This window comes from Lepidochelys olivacea (genome assembly GCF_965140295.1).
Source record: "Lepidochelys olivacea isolate rLepOli2 genome assembly, chromosome: 1".
In the NCBI taxonomy this organism is placed as follows: domain Eukaryota; kingdom Metazoa; phylum Chordata; order Testudines; family Cheloniidae; genus Lepidochelys; species Lepidochelys olivacea.
In genome coordinates, this window is record NC_140411.1 from 199,602,003 (window position 1) to 199,619,732 (window position 17,730).

The 17,730-nt window shown below is 39.6% G+C and overlaps 1 protein-coding gene across 1 annotated transcript in view; it reads left to right on the forward strand.

Moving 5' to 3' along the window:
* ABI3BP (ABI family member 3 binding protein) overlaps nucleotides 1-17,730 on the forward strand; it is a 312,077-nt gene that overhangs the window by 233,397 nt on the left and 60,950 nt on the right. The window contains exons 39-45 of the mRNA XM_084636731.1: nucleotides 227-301; nucleotides 1,131-1,205; nucleotides 1,681-1,755; nucleotides 3,956-4,030; nucleotides 8,404-8,478; nucleotides 8,981-9,046; nucleotides 10,133-10,207. Coding sequence (XP_084492857.1) covers nucleotides 227-301; nucleotides 1,131-1,205; nucleotides 1,681-1,755; nucleotides 3,956-4,030; nucleotides 8,404-8,478; nucleotides 8,981-9,046; nucleotides 10,133-10,207 — 516 coding nt within the window. The remainder of the gene's footprint in view (nucleotides 1-226; nucleotides 302-1,130; nucleotides 1,206-1,680; nucleotides 1,756-3,955; nucleotides 4,031-8,403; nucleotides 8,479-8,980; nucleotides 9,047-10,132; nucleotides 10,208-17,730) is intronic.

Consider the following 17,730-nt stretch of genomic DNA (forward strand, 5'->3'; position numbering starts at 1 on the left):
TGGGAATGCCACCCACTTCATACATAGCAATTATTATTGAAACAAAATGCAGCATAATTTTTTCTTCTTTTTTGGGCATTCATACTAAGTGATTTTCAGCATTGCGCTTGCATAATTTGCCTCACAGGTTATTGGACACACATTTCCTTGAAGGCCGCAATCACAGTGTATTTCCTTATAGAAATTTGCAATTATAGTCCAGGGGTGTTTGTTTTTTTTATTTCAGCTTCAAGTGAAAAACAGTTCATGCCTACTAAACCAAAAACATCCATCAAGCCAGGAATGCCACAGACCAAACCTGGTAATTGAGTCATTTTTGTAATTCTGTATATTAAGGTTTAATCATTCATTTAGCCAGACCTCAGTTGTTGTGCTTTTCAGAAGCATTCAGCCAATTTCTCCTTAGTTATTCCTGTGTAGCTCTATTCAGCTGTGTTGCGCTGAGGTAAGTGATGGCAAAATGTACACCTCTGCATATGAAAACCAAAAATACTTTAAAGCTGACAGATTTATAATCCCAAAAAGGAGAGGCTGAACCCCATGCCACTATTTCTCGTTTCCAAAGGATTTTCAAGGAATGGCACGTGATGAACCGTCATTGTTTCAGTACTGGAAGATTCACTGTTTTGTTTTGTTTTTTAAAAAAACGTTTGGGTGGCTACATACATGAAATCCTTTCTAATTACTTTCTAGTCATTTCTCTTATCTGTGTCTTACACTTCCCCTATGGGGATCGTTATAATGACCTCCTTTGTAAAGTGCTTTGAGATGTACCAATTAGAAGTGCTATATAAGAACTAAGTAGTAGTATTATATTAGAACAAAAAGCAATTTTAAAATGGATACTTTTCTATCTATCTCACCACTGCTTGTATATTGTATTACAAATATAAAGCAAGAAGCTACAAGGAAGATCTTAGTCAATTTGTTTCTGTCAACAGTCAGTATAATTGATATTGTGTTATTCTGTGATTTGTAAATTGACCCTTTTGGGGCGGGGGTAAGGCAATTGCTTTGAATAACCCAAACGCTAACTATTTCCATTGCAGTTTTTGTTTTATCTTGTGTGCAAAACTGAAGTTCATCAATTCTTTTTTTATTTTAAGATTCTTTGCATTTTTCCCCAACAGCAATACATCGAACGTCCCAACAGCCACTCATAACAAAACCTTCTGTCACCTCTAAACAGACAAAGGCAACAATGGGTAAAGAAGTTTCCTTACTGAAATTGTTATATTGGTATTTTTCCCTTTTCACCAAAGAAAACTCTTCTAGAAAGTTATTTGGTACTGCAACATTTCATTCTCTTTCATTCTCCTTCTACATGTATGCACATCCTTTGCCGTGGAAGACTCACAGCTCTGTCTTAGAAATTATCTCTCTGCCACTATCAAACCTGCTCAGAAGCACCCATTAACCTATTATTTCTTATCTGTCAAAACTGAGTGGTCCCGCTTTCTCAGAGTATCAAATTTTGGCCACTTTGATCACTATATCAAGTCATCCCACAGCGCAGCACTGTTAATTTTCTTCCTTTTGAGCAGTCATTTTATTTCAGCTTCCAGAAAATCATGTAATTGTTATTGTCTTTATTGCAGGCTTGTATTTTCTGTGGGCCAAACATGGCATTGGACTATGATTCCTGAAGAATACAATAATAATCCCTCTCCTTTCTTTCAGCTCCAAAAGAAACACGACTCATTCCATCCAAACCCAAAACATCTGTCAGGCCAGAAGTACCACAGACTAAACCTGGTAATTGCATTATTTCTGTAATTCGATATAGAGGCTTACAATCTTTAAAAATGTTATTGTGGCACTAGCTTAGCTACACATGTTGACATTGGTTAGTGCCTTGATGAATTGACGAACATGGCATATTGAAAGATGTTAAGGTCTTTTTATTTAATTGAGCACACAATAGTGAATTGTAAAAGAAGAGGACATTGAACAGGCTAGCGTGATTTGAATCTCTCCTTCTGGAAAACAGGTGACAAGTCAGCCATTTGTTCACAGTCGTTTCATGTTGAATTTAAGTAATATCCGTGGATTGTTTTTAACCCATAGAACCCCTTGATGCATCTTTGATATATATGCATTTCTATAGCGGCCATCACTCTTCTTATGGAAATTATTGTATGAAAGGGAACCATGAACTGATAAGGCTTTCCTCACCTTTTCAACTATCCTCTGAATTCAGGTCTCAGAATCAGACTCCAAAAGAGTCCGGTGACACTAGCCAAGCTCAGGCTTAGCCAAAAAAAGATGAGCCTTGCATTTTATTCTGAAGCTCGTAAGACTTTACACAACTGTTCCTCTCTGGAACTTGCAAAGAGTAGAGACTTTCTGCTCTGTTGAACAGGTGCAAACCTAGAATAATGCCATGGACTTCAGTAAGATGTCTTCAGATTTACACCATCTAACTGAGGGAAGAATCTGGTCAGGGACGGTACTTTCTAGATCACTTTGTTCTAGGCAAAAGGTTCAGTTTTTAGATCTGCATTTTCCCTAAGAAAAGAGACTCTTCTAATCAGTAATAATAGGAGAGATGGGAAAACTAGTGGTGACTCAGATACTATTGTGATAGGTGCATTAGATAATACAGATGCACTGTTATAAGGGAGGAGACTCCTGGTTCTTTAGCCCTGGGCCACAATCCTGAAGTGTATTTGTGCACAAGAATGAGGGAAAGATATCCAAATCCTTTTGGAATCTTCCAAATATTCAGTTTTAGTTGGATTATTAAATAAGGAAAACTTTTAGGGTGAGTAATGACAGGAGGAAAAGGAGTTCTTAATTTTTCCAAAGTGGTGGCCCCAACCCTCGTCTTTGAATTGTCAATTATATTTGCTCTTGAGGCAGACAATATAATTGATGATGATATTTTTAATCGTTTCCTTTTTCTCAATCCTCTAGCACTGTGAGAGAATATTATCAATAACTCTGTTCTTTAGAAAATTGTACATTTTTTGTTGTACCTCACAAATAAAAATTGAAACAGATAGTTAATAAAAGAGAAGGTTAAGTTTTTAAAGGATGATTTTGAGAGACATCCTTATAAGTAACCAAGTCACTCTTACGGGAGGAATCAGTTGACTAGATCTATCAGTGGTCACATCAGTGGACATTAGTGTTAACACAACTGCGAAGAAGTGTGCATCTGAGAAGAGGATGGTAAGGAAATTTAAAATATACAACAAATAGGAAAAGCATTATTGCTATACATGTGAATACTTTAATTAAGTATTTGAAAAATGAACTTTCTGTAGTTGGCAATTGTTTAATTAGAGTGCTATTTTATCTTGTAAAAGAAAAACCTGGTCTTTGATCCCAACCCCGCATACTACTAAGTTGACCTTTGCTTCTATCCCAAATGTCGCTGATATTTTATTTCCTGCTACTCCAAAAACAGTGCGTCTGAGATCAGTTAACCTTGTAACATTTCATGTTGTTGATGGGTCTAAAGTGACTTTGGGCAATGAGAATTTTTTTGCCAGCTTTTGTCATTACCTTTCCCCTCTGCTTTTGGAAGATGACTGAAATTATTCTTTTATCAATAGCTAAACTTTTCTTGTTTCTCTCCCTTTTGTTTACTTGTTGGTCATGCTCCAGGGCTCATGCATAATACTGCTTCTGATTTTCCAGTAAGTTTGTTTGCTGTTCTTTCTAGGAACACACATCTGATGCACAAGGCTGGACTGTCATCTGCAATGCGCTGCCCTGACCCCCTAATCTTCTGTTGCCTGTCTTATTAATGCTTTGTATCCTCCTAGTCTCAAAGATTATATTTTCAATTAAAGCCTGATTTTGAGCCAGGTTTCCAGTACTGAACCTTTTCACTTCTGGATTACACAAACAGAGTTTTAATCCTCCTCCTTCTTGCATTTAATTTGTAGCATCTGATTTTAAGAAGACATGATGTACATTTAATAAGTTCTGACGTTTTCACTTTCAGTTCCAAATGAAACATACCAGATTTCAGCCAAGCCCCAAACTGCTCTAACAACTGAAAATCCACACTTGAAAACTGGTAACTGATTTGTTTTTCTTAATTCAGTGTTTTGAGTGGATGAGTGCACTTTGCACTTTAAGGTCAAATGGTGTATACATTTTTACTTAGAACACTATATTCCAGGTACATTTTAGTTTTTCTCAGAAGCCCAAATACCATACTTTGTGTTTTTGGAGGGGGAGGAGGGGGCTCAGAGTCTGAGCCAAATTCTGCCCTCGAATGGACATGTGCTGCTCCCATTGGAAAAAAAAATTGTGCATGCACATCCATGAGCAAGATTTGGCTTGGTAAATGCACAAAATGTGCTAATCTCATTTAGTTCTGTACTTGGAACTCAAGGGCTCTTCTTCAAGTGATGGTCCCTACGTGTATTCTACTGTGGGGTGCACATCTGCCTGAAGCTGAAAAATGTTTGCTAGCAGTTTCCATTGGTCTGCACCTGCTCCCTTCTCCTTCTTGTGCTCTGGAATTCCAAGACCTATGAAGGAGGGTTGCTGATGCCCCAGATCCCCCCTCATAAACCCCTCAACGTTCTGCAGAGCATGGGGCCTACCAAGTTGGTGGCAATCCCCATTAATGACTCCATCTTAGAACCTGCTAAGGTAGTCTGGCATACCCCAGCCATATATTCCCCCGCTCCAAAGAGGACAGAAAAGAAGTACTTTGTATCAATCTAGGGAGCAGAATTTTTACTTACACACCTTGCTCCAAACTCCTTCATAGTCCAAGCAGTCACTGAAAGATACAGGCAACATCAACCAAGATCCACCCCTTCTGATAAAGAAACTTTTCTCTGAACCTATATGGGAGAAAAGATTTTACTTCAACCAGCCTGCCAGGCATTAATGTCTAAATACAATTTTGTGAATTACTCTAAGTTAACAGAATTTACTAACCAGCTGCTGTAGGATAGAGTGTAGCTCCAAGTACTCATTGAGGAAGGTAAATTGATTACCAGATCATTCCTCCAAACGTCAGTTGATGCAGTGTACACGCCTTCCAATTGATGGTGTTGGCTATTGTCTGGTGTAGAGTGTCATGGCTTCAGTCCTCAGGGAAGTCCAACCTACAGTGGAGGATTTTCCCTTTGAAGACAACGGTCTGTTCTGTGAGAAGGCCGGTAGTTCATTACACTCATTGAAGGACTCAAAGGCAGCCCTCTGCTCTGTGGGGATCTATACTCCAGTACCGTGGAGGAAATTCCACAGCCACAGTGGTATAAGCAGTGACTGGCACCTCACCACTTTTATGTTCAGAGGGGCTATGAACCACCATGGGAATGACAGAAGGTGCAGCAGAGCAAGCAAACATTCCCGCCCCTCTCCATCCAACCCCAACCTGCTGCTAAGAAACACTTTTGATGGGGACCAAATCATTCCAGACGCCACGTCTGTCCTCCCAGATTTCTTGTACACAATTTGGTGGCCATGTAGCTTGTTTCTCCCACGCTTGGTAGATGATAATGACTGACACATGCATTCTTCACATCATTCAGACTGGCTACGCTATAGAGTTAATCTCCTCTCCCCCATCAAAACCCCTTCTCCACCCTTCTTCAGGAACCACTCTCACAAGAGGTTGTTCATTCAAGAAGTGGAATCCCATCTTCATCAGGAACCATAAAGCTGCTACTCTTTGCCCAGTGTTGAGGGGGTATTTAGTCAAAATACTTTCTAATCCCCCCTCCAAAAAGGAGGATGAAGACTCAGATCTCAAACAGCTCAGTGTCTTTATCTGCAGATTGAAATTCAGGATGGTCACCCTAGCTTCAGAACCTTCTGGTCAGTTCAGAACCTTCCCTCCTGTGATGAAACCTCAGTCCTCTCAGCATTAACAAGGCTTCCATTTAATCCCCTGGCCTCATGCTCTTTGACCCACCTATCTATAAAGGTTGCCTTTCTGGTTGCCATCAACTCAGCTAGAAGATGAGGTGAGCTGGGGGTCCTTATGGCTGATCTGCTGTACATAATCTTCCAAAAGGGCAACGTTTCTTTAAGACTTCACCCTAAATTTATTCCTAAAATAATCTTGGATTTCCATCTGAATCAAACAATTCACTCACCTGTTTTCTTCCCAAAAGCACATGTCACCAGTGAGGACATGATACTTTATTCTCTAGATATCCACCAGGCTCTGGCATTCTACCTACAAAGAAGATATTGTCTAGACTCTTTGTCCTTTGCAGAATGGTTGAGAGGGGAAGTGATCTTTTCACAAAGACTTTCAAAGCGGATATGAGGCTGCCTTGTGCTGTGTTGCAAGTTAACAGCCATCCTCCCCCCAGATGTGAGAACCCACTCAACTGGGGCCAAGGCTGCTTGGATACCCTCATTTTGTGATGGTCCTCTCACTGAAATATGTAAAGCAGCAACATGCCGTTCTGTCCATACCTTCATGAGACACGTCCTGATACAAGTTTCAACAGCTAATGCATCTTCCAGCACAGCAGTCTTCCAGTCATTGGTACCACAGAGGTCCTCCACAATGAATACTGCTTGTCAGTCACCCACAGTGGAATACACAGAGGGACTATCACTCTAATAAGAACGAGAAATTACTGGGAATTAGGAACTGGAATGCTTCAAGATATGTTGTCCTTACAGGTATTCCACTACCTGCCCTCCTTCCCCTCTGCTTTGGTTCCTTTGCACATGATTCATGGTGGAGAAGGAACTGGAGATGCAGTCAGTCTGCACCGCCTCTTACGTTCGCAGTTCAGAGCATGAGGAGGAGAATGGCACAGGCAGAAAATCTTCTGGTCTCAGACACGTGGAGTGCATGCATGCCCCACAGAGGAGTGCAAAGAGGGACAACACATCTTGAAGAAGTTATTGTACAAGACTGAGAAAGACATTACTTACCATGTGATACTTTTCATTGGAATTCTGTGGGATAGAGTTTAAATAATTAAAATTAGCCTGATTAATCATGACTTCCCCCTTTTTCCTGACTGTGTAGCCCTGCATACACACAGCTTCTGTGAACCGCAGTGGGAGTTACGGGTGCATAAGCACCACCTTATTGTTTGAGGAGAAGGCACAAAAAGATAGCTGAGTGCGTATTTCAGACAATGAATACAGGGACTTTCAGAAACCAATTTTCAGAATTTTATCTCATTCCATGTTTTTAGTCAAGTAAATGAAACTTGCAGGGAATGTTGCTGTTCTTAAAAAAAATATTTAAGAAAAAGTGTCTATTTTCCCCAAATCTTGTGGGGGAATATTCATAACATGAAAGTTGATATTTCCCCCCATGGAGCATTTGCTTTAAGTATACTTTATTTCTGTACAATCAAAATCTACAATCTGCCTCACAGTGATCATATGAAGTTTAATGCATTTATGTTACTACTTTGTGTTTTAGAGTAACAGCCGTGTTAGTCTGTATTCGCAAAAAGAAAAGGACTTGTGGCACCTTAGAGACTAACCAATTTATTAGAGCATAAGCTTTCGTGAGCCACAGCTCACTTCCTCAGATGCATATCGTGGAAACTGCAGCAGGCTTTATATATACACAGAGAAGGAGTGGCTAAGTCATTATGCAAGGTAGCCTGTTTCCTCTTGTTTTTTCCTACCTCCCCCCCAGATGTTCTGGTTTAACTTGGATTTTAACTTGAAGAGTGGTCAGTTTGGATGAGCTATTACCAGCAGGAGAGTGAGTTTGTGTGTGTATGGGGGTGGGGGGGATGTGAGAACCTGGATTTATGCAGGAAATAGCCCAGCTTGATTGTCATGCACATTGTGTAAAGAGTTGTCACTTTGGATGGGCTATCACCAGCAGGAGAGTGAATTTGTGTGGGGGGGTGGAGGGTGAGAAAACCTGGATTTGTGCTGGAAATCACTTTAGATAAGCTATTACCAGCAGGACAGTGGGGTGGGAATAGGTATTGTTTCATATTCTCTGTGTATATATAAAGCCTGCTGCAGTTTCCACGATATGCATCTGAGGAAGTGAGCTGTGGCTCACGAAAGCTTATGCTCTAATAAATTGGTTAGTCTCTAAGGTGCCACAAGTCCTCCTTTTCTTTTTACTTTGTGTTTTGTTTCTCAGATGGATAGTGTTACAGAAGTGCAAAGTATTAATATATTCAGCCATCTTTCAGATGAGATATTTGATCTAGGCCTATAACACTTTTTCCAAGTTGAGCGATGACATTCTGTCTGCTTAAATGTTTCCTCTGTAGTTTCATATGAAAAAGATATTATTCTTTATTTAGACTCTTAAAAACCTATTATACAGTGTTGCTAGCGTAGGATGGCTACTAGGTTCAGCAGCCAAATGACAAACTCTGCTTGTGGTGCAAAGAATTGTAGAGCCTATTAGACTGTATTTTGGGTGTAAGATGATAGTGACTAACTCAGCTGTTACTGACTTCTGTTTTACATTTACAGCTTCCTATGTGATTCATACAGAAACCATTAAACCTAAAATATCAAAACCATTTGGCAAAACAGAGGCAACCCTGGGTAATGGCCAGCACTTCACATTTTTAAACTTGATGCTGTCACTGCATTTCACCAGCCCATGCTCTCATTGCTTTGGATTTCTTCATTTTGTTTGCAGACGTCATCTCTTGAGTGATGCTGAAAACTTTCACACCTTTATCTGGAATACTTGACTCTTTGGTTTTTTTACAGACTCTAATTAAATTTCTTGAGGCCACAAACATCCTGCAGAACTGACTCTGTATCCATACGCAATTGTGTAACTGAGTGTAAAATAATTCATGTCTTCTCCTCTTAAAACTAAGCATGAATGTAGCCAGCTAGACTCTACAGACTGGCTGCAGTTAACTTCTGACTCCTAAACAAACTAGCACAGGCTTTCGATGTGCAGCTAAATTAATATGTTGAAAATTACAGAATTGGCACATGCTTATTTTGCTTCTATGCACTGACAGGGCCTGTCTCCCTTGATCATTGCTATTCCTCACAACCTTGGCACTTAAATTCAGTTTGTCTCTTTCAGCACCACATAAAGTGCGTCTCACTTCTGCAAGACCCAAGATATATGATAAGCCACAGACCAGACCTGGTAATGACGTATTCTTTTAAAATGTCCTTATTTAATCAGCTTCACTTACTTTTAGCTGTATCTTTTAAGTGTTGCTGTGAAGTAGTTAGTATTTTCTTTTCTGTTGAGTAGGTCTGTTGATGTAGTCTTTCCATTGCTGATTTTATCTATTTTATTGAGAATTTTTTTGAATCAGATAAACTTTCAAAGAGCTGGTTTCTAATTTTTTTCCATTTGAAAAAGATGTTTCATTATTTCCAACTTGTCTAGAAGCTGTTGACACAGATAATACATAGCATAATCTAGAAAGTACCTTATAACACTGCTTAACCAACAGTAGTAACCAGGGCTCCCATATTCTCTGATAAATTCAGTTTATATTTCATGTCAGACTCCCAATTTCTGCAGTGCATTGTGGTAACTTCTGTGACACATTGAGCCATTTCACAACACTGGTTTTGAAGCAGAATTCCCTGTTGAAATAAATGCGGAGTTTTGCTTAAGAATTAGTGGCACAGTATGGTCCACTGAAATTTCTGCAGCATCTTCAAGTAAATTCAAAGACCAAGATTTTTATTTAATTAAATATGTAAATGAGTAATAGAAACAGTACATTATTTCTTCTGTGGTCCTTGTTGATGTTAAATTTAATACAAATACCAGTTTTAATTTTTTTAATTACCCTAGAATTTCAATTTTCAACATGCTACACAGTTTTGTGAGAGCAGTTGGGACTTTGTTCACATAAATTTTTATTATTTGCTCAATGAGGGCTTGTATTGTGCCATCAAATTTTGCAACTGGTGGATTCTGCGGCCATTCTGTGAACGTGGAATAAAAGAATATAAAACCATACCCTGTTCGTAGTTTCCATTTTTAAAAAAGGTTTGCATACTTTCAGATAAAGTGGTTTTTGAAGACGCAATTTGTGGACTAAAATAGCATGGTTGTTTGTTTTTTTTAATCAAATGCATGAGCCACAATACCATTATTATGTCATTTCCTCTCTAACCAATAGGGAATTCAGTTTGCAGTGGCCTGGCTATCAGTGTTTTCTTTTTTTAATTTAAAAAAGATTTGAGCAATTTAGTATTATTGTCTCTGCAGTGCTAAACAAGACAACACCAGGACCTGGTAGAACAAAAACTGCTGGAGTGATGAAATGGGGTGGGACACCAACAGGTAATGCTTACAGATATGCTTTCTCTGCAATCTTCTTGAGTGTATCAGTAAAAAGCCAGGAGTATACCTGTTCAATCCATCTAGCTTTCTCTGAATTCATGTTTGAGCAAGTTTTACTTAATTATGGGAGTGAATTCTCTAACTGGAATACTGTAATTCATTTACTGTTTTCTGATCATGTTATGGTGCTTAGTTTATGCCTAACATGACTGAACATCACTATAAAAAGCATATATTTATTTCCTACTGTTTTATATATGGTCCATTTATAGCTTCAAATTGAGCTAATTGGATGTTAACAAGAACCACAGTATAATTACGGTCGTGGGGTTCCAAGCTGGGATCAAGTTCCCTATCACTCTAAGGGTATGATGAGAAAACAGTTTCATGAACAACCACTGCCCTCAGCCATTTAATCATATTACTGTAGTTGTTCAATCTTAATTGGTACTTGGAATGTCCTTTTGTAACTCAAGAGGAAATGTCAGTGATGATGATGATAATGGTAAGCAATGGTAAAATGCATAAAGTAATAAAAAAGGTCTTATATGCTTGCATGGTAACCCCAGAAGATCACAGACATTTTTGCAGATAAATTTCAAATGGAGTTGTTTAAACTAAGTATGCTATAATTCAATCACAAGAGATGATACAGCATCAAACTGTTTGTAAAATAAACTATACATAGGGATAACAGAAATTAAGTCTTACTTCTGAATCTGTGGTTTCACTTCTGCTTGAGTAGTTAGTAATCCAAAGTTTTCATGATCTAATGTTTGTTCATTGGCTTTGATGTGAAATGAGCTGAACATATTGGTCCATTTCCCAGCAAACAGGTTGTCTGCATTACAGAAACCATTGTTTGCCAGACCCAGTGGCAAGTGATAACTGGGACAAGGAGACAGAACTATCCTGTCGCCTTTAAGGATGATCCTTTCAGGTCAAGGCTGAGAGACACATTGGCCATACACTGGGAGGACACTTGCACCATGATTGCCTGTGCTGTCCCAATTCTAAGAACTGATAGAGGCCTTCAGTCTCCAGTACTGTCAATCCATCAGTTTGCAGCAGGATGAAATTTTGGAGGGTAAAGAAGTGTTAGAACAGCATTCAAATTGAAGATCGGAAATTAGGGTTTATACCAGAGAAGTACTGACAAATTCTCGTGTTGTAGTGAAACAACACACTTCATTGCCACTAAAGAGAGAGAGAGAGAGAGACCCCATCTAAACAGCTTGAAGTAGCTAATGGGGTTGTGCAGGGAGTTGTCCATTTGCTGAAGCATCATTCAATAGAATGGCTGTAATGGACCCTCACTAGAAAGAGACTGAATATTAACTTGTCACTAAGTGGCTGTGCTGCAGAATAAACTCTTCATCTTTTAGAATGAACACGTCTGTGCGCTATTTGGTTAGGGATCTGACTGTGATGGTGAATGTTAACCAAGATGTTTCCTTCTACGTTTCCAAACCTAAAAAATGTTGAGGGACTTTGAGTTGCCAAGCCCTAGGAAAATGTTAAGTGGCTTGCTTGCTAGAATTTATTTAATTGTATAAATGGTTGTGTGTCAGAGAATCCAGGGACCCAGGTGTTTCAAAAAGAATGCTTAGGAGCCTCTGGCTACCCTGTTTCCAATCAATGTGGTTCATAAAGGATTCATTCCTATCTCAGTCATGTGAAGAATGTGGATGGAAGTATCAACAGAGAGAGAGAAAGAAACTGTGTCTGATTCTTCGAAAGGGAAATCAGGACCAGAGACTTTCAAAACTATAGTTGCCGTGATCTGTCTATAACTTTTATAATTCGTTTGGAGATTTTTATTTCTAATTATGAAAACTGGTAGAACCTTCTTAAGATCAGCATTAACATCCGAGACTGGTCTGGACTGTAGTCTTGGGCTGCTCTTTAAGCTTCACAATATGCATATGGCAACAGTACAATAGCTAACTTTCCACCCTGCTGTTACTCACACCTTCTTGTCAACTGTTTGAAATGGGCCACCTAGATTACATTGAACTCATTAGCACTACAGAAGTGATTATTCCTCCCTTCTTGTCAACTGTTGAGAATAGCCCACTTCCGCCTTAATTGAATTGGCTCGTTAGCACTGACCCCTCCCCCAACTTGGTAAGGCAACTCCCATCTTTTCATATGCTGTGTATTTGTACCTCTCTACTGTATTTTCCCCTCCATGCATCTGATGAAGTGGGTTTTACCCCACGAAAGCTTATGCCCAAATAAGTTTGTTAGTCTCTACGGTGCCACAAGGACACTTCATTGTTTTTGCTGATACAGACTAACACGGCTACCACTCTGAAACCTGTCACCATTCTTACTGGAGCTGTTGAAATTCCAAATACCAGCTGAGAGAGTCATAGAAATGTAGAGTTAAAAGGGACCTTGAGAGGTCATCTAGTCAAGCCCCTCCCACACTGAGGCACTTCCAAGTATACTTAGGCCATCCCTGACAGGTATTTGTCCAACCTGTTGTTAAAAACCTCCAATGATGAGGATTCCACGACCTCCCTTTGAAACCTATTCCAGAACTTAACTATCCTTATTATTAGAAAGTTTTTCCTAATATCTAATCTAAACTTCCCTTGCTGCAGTTTAAGCCCATTACTACTTGTCCTCCTTCCAGTGGACATGGAGAACAATTGATCACCATCTTCTTTATAAGAGTCCTTAATATATTTGAAGACTGTTGTCAGGTAGTCAGTCAGTCTTCTTTTGTCAAGGCTAAACATGCCCAATTTCTTTGTATCTTTCTTAGTGTGATGCCCAAAGCTGGACACAATACTGCAGCCAAGGCCTCACCATTGCCAAGTAGAACAGCATGGTTATCTCCCACATCTTAGATATGAACACCAAAATTAGTCTTTTTCGCAACTGCATCACATTGTTGGCTCGTATTCTATTTGTGATCCACTATAATCTCCCAGATCCTTTTCAGCAGTATTATTGCCAAGCCAGTTATTCCCCGTTTTGTAGTTGTGCAATTGATTTTTCCTTCCTAAGTATAGTACTTTTCATTTGTCTTCATTGAATTTCATCTTGCTGATTTCAGACTATTTCTCCAATTTGTCACAATAGTTTTGTATTTTAATCCTGTCCTCCAAAGTGCTTGTGACCCCCTCCCAGCTTGGTGTCATCTGCACGTATTTTAAACAAACTCATCAAGTCATTATCCAAATTATTAATTAAAATGTTTAATAGTATCGGACACTGGACCTTACTAGATACATCCTCCAAGTTTGACAGTGAACCACTGATAACTACTATTTGAATACAGTTTTTCAATCAGTTGTGCACCTACCTTATAGTAATTTCATTTAGACCACATTTCCCTAGTTTCCGTATGAAAATGTCATGTGGAACTGTGACAAAAGCCTTACGAAAATCAATATATATCATGTCTACTGCTTCCCCCCATCCACTAGGCCAAAAGGAAATTAGGTTGATTTGCCATGATAGGTCTTGACAAATCTGTTACTTATCACCCTATTAACCTAAGGGTTTTAACAAATTGATTATTTAATCATTTGTTCCAGTATCATAGAATCATAGAATATCAGGGTTGGAAGGGACCTCAGGAGGTCATCTAGTCCAACCCCCTGCTCAAAGCAGAACCAATCCCCAACTAAATTATCCCAGTCAGGTCTTTGTCAAGCCTGACCTTAAAAATCTCTAAGGAAGGAGATTCAACCACCTCCCTAGGTAACCCATTCCAGTGCTTCACCACCCTCCTAGTGCAAAAGTTTTTCCTAATATCCAACCTAAACCTCCCACACTGCAACTTGAGACCATTACTCCTTGTTCTGTGATCTGCTACTACTGAGAACAGTCTAGAACCATTTGCATTGGAACCCCCTTTCATGTAGTTGAAAGCAGCTATCAAATCCCCCCTCATTCTTCTCTTCTGCAGACTAAATAATCCAAGTTCCCTCAGCCTCTCTTCATAAGTCATGTGCTCCAGCCCCCTAATCATTTTTGTTGCTGTCCGCTGGACTCTTTCCAATTTATCCACATCCTCCTTGTAGTGTGGGGCCCAAAACTGGACACAGTACTCCAGATGAGGCCTCACCAATGCCGAATAGAGGGGAATGATCACTTCCATCGATCTGCTGGCAACGCTCCTACTTATACAGCCCAAAATGCTGTTAGCCTTCTTGGCAACAATGGCACACTGTTGACTCATGTCCAGCTTCTCGTCCGCTGTAACCCCTTGGTCCTTTTCTGCAGAACTGCTTCCTAGCCATTCAGTCCCTAATCTGTAGCAGTGCATGGGATTCTTCCATCCTACGTGCAGGACTCTGCACTTGTCCTTGTTGAACCTTATCAGATTTCTTTCGGCCCAATCCTCTAATTTGTCTAGGTCCCTCTGTATCCTATCCCTACTCTCCAGCGTATCTATCACTCCTCCCAGTTTAGTGTCATCTGCAAACTTGCGGAGGGTGCAATCCACGCCATCCTCCAAATCATTAATGAAGATATTGAACAAAACTGGCCCCAGGACCGACCCTTGGGGCACTCTGCTTGATACCGGCTGCCAACTAGACATGGAGCCATTGATCACTACCCTTTGAGCCTGATGATCTAGCCAGCTTTCTATCCACCTTATAGTCCATTCATCCAACCCATACCTTTTTAACTTGCTGGCAGGAATACTGTGGGAGACTGTATCAAAAGCTTTGCTAAAGTCAAGGAATAACACTTTCTCCTCATCCACGAGCCAGTTATCTTGTCATAGAAGGCAATTGGGTTAGTCAGGCATGACTTGCCCTTGGTGAATCCAGGCTGACTGTTCCTGATCACTTTCTTCTCCTCTAAGTGCTTCAGAATTGATTCATTGAAGACCTGCTCCATGATTTTTCCAGGGACTGAGGTGAGGCTGACTGGCTTGTAGTTCCCCGGATCCTCCTCCTTCCTTTTTTTAAAGATGGGCACTACGTTAGCCTTTTTCCAGTCATCCGGGACCTCCCCCGATCGCCATGAGTTTTCAAAGATGATGTCCAATGGCTCTGCAATCACATCTGCCAACTCCTTTAGCACCCTCAGATGCAGTGCAGAACTTCCAGGTATTGAAGTTCAGCTGACTGGTCTATAATTCCCTGGGTCCTCTTTGCTCCCTTTTATAAAGATAGGTACTATGTTTGCCCTTCTGTAGTCTTCTGGGACCTCACCTGACCTCCAGGAGTTCTCAAAGATAATTCCTAACAGTTCCTAGATTGGTTCAGCTAGTTCCTTAAGTACCCTGGGTTGAATTTCATCAGGCCCTACCTGATGAAACTCATCTAAATATTCTTCAACCTGTTCTTTTCCTAATCTGGTTGGTATTCCTTCCTTGCTTGTTGTTATAAATTATGTTACGCATCTGGTCATAATTAACCTCTTTAGTGAACATTGAAGCAAATTAAGCATTAAACACCTTAGAGCCTGCTTGCTGTCATCAGTTATTAGTGCTCCTTCCCAACTAAGTGATGGACCTGCTCTTTTCTTCATCTTTTTCTTGCTGCTGACATATGTATAGAACCTCTTCTTATTGCGCTTTATGTTTCTTGTTAGGTGTGACTCATTTCCTGCCTTAGCCTTTTTGATTTTGTCCCAAAATTCTTGTGCTGTTCTTTTATATTCATCAGTAGCAATTTGTCCATGTTTCCACATTTTTTAGGATTCCTTTTTTATTTTAGGTCATTAAATTGCCGCTGATGGAGCCATTTTGGCCCCTAACTATTATTCCTGTTTTTCCTTCGCATTGGGATAATTTGCAATTTGGCCCTTAATATTGTCTCTTTTAGAAACTGCAGCTCTCCTGAATGCCTTTTTCCCTTAGATTTTCTTCCCATCGGACCTTATCTACCAGTTCTCTGAGTTTGTTAAAGTCTGCTTTTTTAAAGTCCATTATTCTTATTATGCTGTTCTTACTCTTTCCTTTCCTTAAAAACATGAAACCTATCATTTCCTAATTACTTTCAGCCAAATTGCTTTCTAACTTCAGATTTGTACCAATTCCTCCTTGTTAAATTAAATCTAAAATGCTACCCCCTGGTTACTTCCTCCACCTTCTGAAACAAGAAGTTGTCCCCAGTACAATCTAAGAACTTAACAGCAATTATGTTTCGCCATATTACTTTTCCAACAGATGTCTGGGTAGTTAAAGTCTCCCATTACTACCAGGTCTTATGTTTTGGACATTTATATTGTTCTAGATTAATGCGTCATCCACCTCCTCCTCTTGATTTGGTTGTCTGTAGTAGACCTCTACCATGATATCATCCTGTGTTTTCTTCCCCCCTTTTATCTTTACATGGAGACTTTCAACAAGCCTGCTTCTCAGTTTTTTGTGGACCTCAGAACAACAATATATTCTTGATGTATAATGCAAGCACCTCCCTGCTGCCTGTCCTTCCTGAACAAACTATACCCCTCTACCAATATTTCAGTCATGAGATTTACCCCACCAAGTCTCAGTGATGCCAGTTAAGTCATAGTTTACCTTGTGTACCAAGATTTCCAGTTCTTCATATTTACTCCCTATACTGTTTGCATTTGTGTATAAACGTCTAAGATGTTGAGCAGATGCCCCCATTAAATTCCCTCTTATTGATTCTTTGACCCTATTGTAATTTTCCATTTCCCCTCTAATATCTAGCCCTTTGTTGAGGTCACCTTTTGTGTCCTTCAGACAAATATGGACAAAAGCTAATTAAATCAGTAATATAAATATAGTAGTTTTATGTATTTAATATAGTTTTCTATATTAACTCTCTTTTCAAAGTACTATTTAGGTATTCTATAACTCACTGCATTTAAATATGCAACATTTAGGCCACGATAGTTATTCTGGTAGTGCCAGTCGGGGCCTAAATGTTGCATGTTTAAATGCAGTGCTTATACAGTTCTTAAATAGTACTTTATAAAGCCTTTAGACATTGCATAATTTTTCTCCCCTGAACAAGAGTGCAGTTACTGAAGAACCTTGGCTAGTCTGTCATTCGAATACTAGGTGGACTCTTCTTCTTTCTCCTTTCTTGCTGGTAGTGTTCTTGGACTGTGCTCCAGTTCTTCTTCGTCATTGACTTGTGGCATCAGTGCCAAGATATGCTGCCCCATGCAGAGTGTGGTTGGCAGCTGGAGGATCTAGATGCTAACCTGTGGAATGTGTTTTTCCAGCAGCAGCATATGAGACTGTGCTGGCTTCCTGGCTGGCTTTTTTCGGACTTTTGGCTGGTTGCATTCTTGGCTCTGGTGCCAGGTGTTAAACTGACTATGGGAATGAGACACAGATGGCATCCTTTTGAATAACTTGTTTTTAATTCTCTTCCTAATGTGAGGCAACACTTTCTATAATTTTCTTTGAATTTGATTCCCTGCTTATTTGTCTTAACCTACAAAGCTTGTGCCATAATGGAAAAAGTGGTTTTTTTAATGCCTCATTTAGATTTATTTGATCCTGACAATTTAAAGCACTGCACAATGTACTAGCATGGTATATTTGTTGTTTTCAACAACTCTCCTACAAA